This window comes from Salvia hispanica, chromosome 5, assembly GCF_023119035.1.
Source record: "Salvia hispanica cultivar TCC Black 2014 chromosome 5, UniMelb_Shisp_WGS_1.0, whole genome shotgun sequence".
Taxonomy (NCBI): domain Eukaryota; kingdom Viridiplantae; phylum Streptophyta; class Magnoliopsida; order Lamiales; family Lamiaceae; genus Salvia; species Salvia hispanica.
The window spans coordinates 16,679,951-16,688,223 of record NC_062969.1 but is presented as its reverse complement, the minus strand read 5'-3'; the positions used below and the strand labels follow the sequence as shown (position 1 = coordinate 16,688,223).

Here is an 8,273-nt window from a genome sequence, read left to right as displayed (position 1 = left end):
TTTTATATTTTGTGGGATAATGAGAAATTAGACATTTTATCAACATAAACAGTTGTAGGCTTGTAGCAATAAAAATACTATAAAATTGATGTTTGGAATTGTTAATCTATGATCACTAGACCAAACTATAAGTTATCCGAACAATTAAAGTTATGGTAATTTCAGCTATTGAATTGATTAATTCGACTCTATTGGTGGGCTTCTAGAAAGTCGCCCAGCTGGCTAACTGTTTAACTAAAAATACTCCTATTTAAATTATGAATTTATTAAGGTCTGATCCATATATTGCCTGTCACATACCTTAAAATAATTATTCGATTAAAGTTTAATTCTTCTTCTATCTTAACTTTTGTGAGAGGTAGTATAATTTTTTTAATTTCTTAATGGTTTCTGTGGGGACTAAATTGCTAAAAATATATACTTACTTTTAGAATATTTTTACTTGGAACCATCGAGATAATTAAGTACTCCTTAAAATCATGGTGCAATTGGATAATCAAACTGAAAGTAATGAGAATCAAATATTTAAAGTGATCAACATTGCCATTATAGTAGTCATTCTCTAAACTGTTCCTTTTTTTGATTAATTTGTTAATATGATCCCTTTTAGGATAAAACGGTAAGATTTTTCTTTGTAGATTTTAAATTTGTCAAAAGAAAATAATTCCTAATTCAGTTACAAATACAATATACTAGTACGAAATAATAAAATATTGGTAAATCAAATGTCTCTATCCCATGAAATGTGAGGCAAAATTCTGTGTTTCAACATTTTCTTCCATCCCAAACCCCTTCCCCTCCCATAAATCTCCTTGTCCAGCTCCAAAAATCATACTATGAAATTCCATTAATTAACTTTTAACTTTCATCTTGTTTTCTTGAGAAAAAGCTTGCACCTTTATCTGGGTGTTTGTTTCCCTCTGAAATTTTCAGTCTTCAAGAATCCAATATTTGCAGTTTGAGTTTTGAAGCATTTCAAGCATTAACCTTTTCGTTTTACTTCTTAACTTCAAATTCTTGATACGAAAGATTCGATCTTGATCGTCGTAATCTTCAAGAAAGGTGAGAATTTTCAATTATTATAGCTTCTGTGTGTCAAAGATTGAATCTTTATCCCTGATTTCTGTGAAATTCTCAGAATCCTCTTTGGTCTGTGATGGGAAATTGCTGTGCAGTACCAAAAACATCCGATGAGAAGCATACAACAAATCCATTTGCAACAGATTTCGGCGTGCCAAAATCCTATGTGCTGAGCAATCCAACGACAGGGCATGATCTGGAGGAGTTCTACGAGCTCGGGCGCGAGCTCGGGCGTGGCGAGTTTGGGGTGACATACATGTGCACTGACAAGGCCACCGGGGAGAGGTTAGCCTGCAAATCCATATCCAAGAAGAAGCTGAGGACTAGTGTGGACATTGATGATGTTAGGAGAGAGGTTGAGATCATGAGGAAATTGCCTAAGCATCCCAACATTGTGAGCTTGAAGGATGCCTATGAGGATGATCATGCTGTCCACTTGGTTATGGAGCTCTGTGAGGGCGGTGAGCTCTTCGACCGGATTGTCTCTCGAGGCCATTACACCGAGAGGGCTGCTGCAGCCGTTACTCGAACCATCGTTGAAGTCATTCAGGTCTAATTGCACCTTAGGGATCAAGATTGTAGATTTTTATTGTGAAAATATGATGTTGGTGGTGTTTATTGAGTCTTTGTTTAAGTAGATGTTGCCTTTTATTGGTTGAATTGTGTCATTCCTAATTGTATTCTAATGTTGCAGGTGTGCCATGAGCACGGGGTGATGCACCGTGATCTGAAGCCCGAGAACTTTTTGTTCGCAAACATGAAGGAGACAGCAGCACTTAAGGCCATTGATTTCGGACTTTCAGTCTTCTTCAATCCTGGTAAAGAACAAACTGAGTAGTATTTGCATTCCTTCAAGTCCTGTCTTAATCTGTTTTGACACCGTGCAGGGCAAAGATTCAACGAGATTGTGGGAAGTCCGTACTATATGGCCCCAGAGGTGCTAAAGAGAAACTATGGTCCAGAGGTAGATGTGTGGAGTGCTGGTGTCATCCTCTACATCTTATTATGTGGTTTCCCGCCTTTCTGGGCCGGTTCGTTATCTTGTCCCTTCTCTCGACATACTTTCACGTATAGTAACTGTTCTTGGTTCCATTTTGACATGTATTTTGGTAACTAGTTTAGTTTAGTTTGACATAATCCTTATGTTGAACTACAGAAACTGAACAAGGTGTGGCTCAAGCAATCATTCGTTCGAATGTGGAATTCAAACGGGATCCTTGGCCTAAGGTCTCTGATAGAGCCAAGGACCTGGTCAAGAAGATGCTCAATCCCGACCCCAAACAACGCCCTACAGCACAGGAAGTTCTAGGTAACGCAGGCTGCGTGCATTGTGCTCATATTCGAGTCATTTTCTGACGAGTGTCGCTGCCAATTGCAGGTCATCCTTGGTTGCAGAACGCGAAAAGTGCTCCTAATGTTTCTCTTGGAGAAACTGTGAGAGCCAGACTGAAACAGTTCTCGACTATGAACAAGCTCAAGAAGAGAGCTTTAAGGGTATTACTTCACGTTTCTCAGCTCGTTGCTCTGTCGCATACGCTAAATTTCTCTCCCAAATGCACAGGTCATTGCTCAGCACTTGTCTGTGGAGGAAGTGGCCGGGATCAAAGACGGATTCCAGATGATGGACACGAGCAACAGGGGGAAAATCGACATGAATGAGTTGAGGGCCGGTCTGCACAAGCTCGGCCATCATATCCCTGAAACCGACATTCAATTTCTCATGGAAGCTGTGAGTGTGTCTTGTGATAGTCTCTTCGGGTTAATGGTTTAGATTCTCACGAAACGTGTCTTGTGCAGGGCGATGTGGATAAGGATGGTTTCCTTGACTATGGAGAGTTTGTCGCGATCTCTGTGCACCTGAGGAAGATGGGCAGCGATGATCATCTGCGCAAGGCCTTTGAGTTCTTTGACAAGAACGAAACTGGCTACATAGAGATCGAGGAACTGAGGGATTCCCTCACGGACGAGGCAGAGGTGTTGAGTGAAGAAGTCATCAATGCCATAATCCAAGATGTTGATGCAGATAAGGTCAGTTTATTGAATTGTTATCTTGTTTCACACTAATGTTTTGCCTCGTATAATCTCGTGAGATCGCGTGAAAACTAAGGATGAGTTTGCAGGACGGACGCATAAGTTATGAGGAGTTTGCAGCTATGATGAAGGCGGGGACGGACTGGAGGAAGGCATCGAGGCAGTATTCACGAGAGCGGTACAACAGCCTCAGCCAAAAGCTGATGAAGGATGGCTCACTTCAGATGAGTAGCTGAGAATGTTGTTTTGGTTTTTGATGAAATTTTCTTGGTTTTGTTGGTAAAGAGTAGAGATATAGGTTGTGTAAGTGTTGCCACCCTTGCTTTAATTTTTTTGTTTCAAGAAAAAGTGAATGGTTTAATTTTTTCCTTAGTATAGGAGTTGTAAGTATTTTCTGCCAATATATAGGAGTATTCAATGGAGTATTACAGTTTAATTATGTTTTCATTTATAAATATTGTTAAATTAAAGTTGAAACGATGTAAATTGGATTAAAACATATCCGAACTTTAATATTTATCAATTTTATTCCAAAATTTGAAGTTTATCAATTTTATGACCAATCTTTTGAATTAACGTTGAAAACAAATATATTCTTCATTTTAATCAATATAGATTAACATGAAAGTTTATACAGTTACAACCTGGGCCGCTCGGTCCGCTTTGGTTGTAATGAATACTATTACTTAAAAAAATATCCAAATGAATTTATGTTATAGGATTAACATAAAAGTTGACAACATTTAGATGGAGGATGTTTTATACTAGTATATTTAGAATTTGATTTATTTTTTTAAAAAATTATCTTTAACTGAGAGTCATTAAAATTTTAAGTTTTAAAATAATTTTTAAGAGAAAGAAAATGACTATGTAGTCCAATTAACGTGAATTACCAGTCCCTTTTGATCATGTAGTGACTAAATTACCCTTGAAACTTTTAAAATGATATGGTATACTTTTTTTTATCAAAAAATGATAGTTTACTGAAATAAAAATGGACCACAAAATTTTGTTTGTGTCGTCCAGATTGAATTACATGGTGATAACCATGCATCTACTTATCATTCTAATACACCCCTATATATATTATTTAAATTTAAAAGTTTATTGTATTGTTTAATTAAGTTTATTTTATTGCATAATTAATTATTATTCTCAAATATCATCAATGGAGTATTGGATCAGTTGCCAAATAAAGTAGAAGAACACATAATAAATGCACTTAACGAGTTCCGGTTTAGTCAAGTTCAAATACTATAAACTTTCAATACTAACTATTTAAAATTAGCGGCTATTAGGATAGTTCCATGATTTTGTGTGACATCCCTATATACTACTCTCTCAACCTCAGTTAAGATGACACTTTTTTTAGTCGGCACGAGATTTAAGAGTTATTTGTTAATGTATTTAATTGGTGAAAGAAAAAGTGGGTGTAAGTAGTACGTGGAGAGAGATAGAGAGTTGAATATTCAATTGAAGAGAGAAAAAGTGGTTTAATGTATTAATTGGATATAGAAAATTCTCAAAAATAAAAATATGCTATTTTATTTGGAATAAACTAAAAAAAAAAGAATGTGTTGTCTTAAATGGGACTAGTATAATTAGTACGGTTACAGAGATGCATAAAACAACTTGATGGACTAAGATTATAAGGTGGGCCAAAGTATATTGGTTATGGACTTTCATAAAAAATACTTTTCAAAAGAATATATAAGCGGTTATAATTATGAAAAATTATTTTGAGAGGAGGATAAAACAAAAATGCCCCAAAAATTTTTTGCTATCAAACCCTTTTTATATACTCCTACTATAGATTACTCGAAAATTCACATGTTAATAAGTGATTAGTGAATACGACCTAATATTGTTCTCACGAACTAGTGGTTAAACATGAGTTCCCACTCAATTCTGATGTGGTCGGCGCCAACTTTGAAAATAATTTAATTATAAATTTGAATTAATAAAGAGATGTCGACATTAATAAATTTCATCGCCCCACAATAATTATGTAGCCGTCTACTTGCGTCACGATTGAGACAGAGATCTAACATACTCCATATATCATATGTTGTTTACAAACCTAACATGTGTCATCCCATACACTAATAAATTTATGTTTGCTCACATTTCATAAGTTTCTGCATTAACAATTTTTTTGGTACATATCTGGAAACATGAATTAATTGCGAGTAAAGAGATTTTGTCTTCCACTATCTGCTTCTGATTCTATTCCAATATTTATAGACCCCTCATTTGCATTTGCATCTCATTTTTTAGTTACTATTTTTCAATTAGTCCCTTAGAGCATCCTTAACGCTACTGGGCCGAGCCGCAACTCGCGAGTCCCGGCCCGATTTCAGCGTTGGAGGGGGGAGAATCACGGCCCGGGACGGTCCCGGGGGCGCAGTTCCGTCCCTGGGCCGCTCCCGGGGTCCGGCCCGGCTCAGGGTTAATGCGCATCGAGACGGGCCGCAAACCCCCAAAATTTTTATTTTGATTTTTTGCCATTTTATTATACCCATTTCTTCAACATTCTTCCACCAATTTCTCCATTTCTATCCTCTAAATTATTTCAATATTTTTTCTAGGATGTAATTTTTATTTTCTAGGTCTTAATAAAAAAAATTTCTAGGATTTGTAAAAAAATTTCCTCAGATTTCTAATTTTCTATTTTTCGACTGAACAATTAATTTTTCCGATTTTAATTGTTCAACGTATTCAATTTTATGAGTAAAATAGGTTGGAGTTGTGAATAGTGCAAATGAATAGTTGTAGCCCGAGTTGTGGTCTGCAGGGTTAATGGAGTTGTGGCATGGGTCCCCAAATTTAGGAGAATGATGACGTGGAAGGGACTTGCAGCCCAAATCCGAGTTAAGGATGCGCTTATATTTATTCTATAAAAATTTTTAGTTATATATATTAAATCTGTTATCTTTTAGTCTCAAATAATACTCCATGTTTTAATGCAAATTTATCAGTTTCGTTAAACACTTAATAGTCAAATGTGGGTTGACCAAATTAGTGATTTAATTTTGAGTCTGATTAACATTATTAATTATCATTAGATTAATCAGATCAATATTAATTAGGTTAATAGAGTTATTTAGATTCAAAATTAATTCATAAATTTAGTCAAAATATGTTTAACCGTAAAATTTTTAACAAAATTATTAACTTTGTATCAAAACATATTATTTGAGATTAAAAGATAACAAACTTAATATATATGACTTAAAGCCTTTTAGGGAAAATGTAGAGGGTCAATTTTAGATTTTAATTTTAATTAAATGTTGAAATTAATGCTCGAGTGTAACTTCTCAACCCTAATAATGAACATTCAGAAGATTCAGCTAAAACGCAAGAAGTTAAAATTGAAAAAAGAAAAGGAAAAAGTTGAGTTGGACACCAAATAGAAAACAAAAAATGGGATATAGAAGATCCAAGTGACTATCCGATATATTTATTTCACCCTCAATTTTGCACCAAGTTAAATGAAGTGTAAAAAATAAAATAAAAAATGTTATTCCTTGAAAGAGATCCTAACACCACTGAATTTACACCAAGTGTAGTGACATAACAAATGAATATGATAATTAGTTATTTGTCTATATCTTTAACTAATGTACACTTATTAATTAATATTCCATCTGTCAATTTTGCACATAAAAGAACAAACTATTTACCATCATGTTAGATAATATTGCAGTCGTTACTTTATATTTTGCATTTTTTAACACATGGGACATCACCTTCAAGAAGAATTTGATTTCAAATTGATCTTCCCTTTCCAGCTATATAATCTGGCATTATTATCAATCACGGATTGTGACAAATTAATCTCCTAACGGTGAGGTCATTTCGTGAAATTAAGGTTAACATTGAATATTTCTTTTCCAAATCGGATTGACTAATCTAGACGTTTTGAGTGAAACATAGCCAAAATTTAATTACTATAGCCTCTCACTTAGAAAAAAGTTTTTCTCCTTGCTTATTTTACTTAACAACTTCTCCTAAAATCTCATGCCACTTTAATAAAATTGGAATTGTGTTTGGTCAATGAACATTGACCAATAATAAATGTGACTAAACATTTAATTTAGCGTCGATCTATGTTCGGAGTAGATGACCGTAGTATATTCATTTTCTCAAATGCGATTCCCGGTGAATGAAAAATTATAGAGTAAAATCAGTCATAATAAAGCTAAAAGTACCTATGAGAAAAAACAAGGACTAATTATCCCACGTTGAAAATAACAATCTTATCAAAGAGGTTTTGAATAAGATGAATATTACTACATATAATAATTATCATGGACTAAGATGGGTGGTGGAGCCCACATGCGCGCACCATGACCCACGCTATTGGATCTTGGCAATTGGTCTTTTGAGACTTGTTGTTAAGCTTGGTCCGAGCTCGGCCTACTCTTTTTGGACTACCTTAAACGTATCAAGGTCCACGTTATCCACGATGGACCCCGACAAGTAGGGTGTCCACAATGGACACACTCAAGCATTCTGCATAGCATAAGCCTTCTCCGTCTCTGTGTTGTCTCTCTGTTGGAGCTCTGCCCTCGTCATCATCTAGATCGCCGAAGCTTGTTCTGTCTGCAGTGCTACAATGAACAAGATTACAAGACGAAGCCGTTTTATTTTTGAGGACAACACACCAATCTGAGATTACTACCGGAGCTATCTCATCTTACAAAAGAGTACTTCTTGACTCATCTTAATTATCTTACGGTTTTATAGTTCATTTTGTTCAGTTTATTCCTTGTAATTCCGTGTAATTTTCGCCTAGAACCAACAAAAATAATCACTGATTTTATATGTTGATGGTCTAGATAGCGTAGGATGTCAGAGTTGCAATACTTAGACTGGACATAGTTCTTATATATACGAATACGATACTTATACTTACCTTAGTTGTACTATATGTGCACCATCTGATTATAATAGTAAAACTATAAGTTAGTAAAAAGTGTATTAAAACATTTGTAATAGCTCTGGAAATCCGGTTGGCCGCATGCGGCGAAATTTTCGGTACTATTGCAAGTCAACGGAAAAGGTGCACAGGGGTTGCGCCCGCACGTGCAGCGGTTTCTGTTGGGCCTAAATTTTTATTTTTATTTTAAAATTTTACCACATTTTTCTCTTTAAACATC

General features: G+C 35.2%; 1 protein-coding gene across 2 annotated transcripts; it reads left to right on the top strand.

The window, feature by feature from the left end:
* Positions 1-751: 751 nt before the first annotated feature.
* LOC125191374 (calcium-dependent protein kinase 32-like) lies at positions 752-3,547 on the top strand. 2 transcript variants are annotated; one of them, XM_048088920.1, is made up of 9 exons: positions 752-1,062; positions 1,139-1,630; positions 1,775-1,898; positions 1,968-2,111; positions 2,237-2,389; positions 2,459-2,574; positions 2,642-2,809; positions 2,878-3,108; positions 3,201-3,547. In XM_048088920.1, the coding sequence occupies exons 2-9, from the start codon at positions 1,157-1,159 to the stop codon at positions 3,345-3,347; spliced, it is 1,557 nt and encodes a 518-aa protein (XP_047944877.1). In that variant the 5' UTR covers positions 752-1,062; positions 1,139-1,156; the 3' UTR covers positions 3,348-3,547. The 2 variants fall into 2 exon arrangements, with proteins under 2 accessions (XP_047944877.1, XP_047944878.1); XM_048088921.1 differs by having other exon boundaries at positions 754-1,062; positions 1,176-1,630.
* Positions 3,548-8,273: the final 4,726 nt, after the last annotated feature.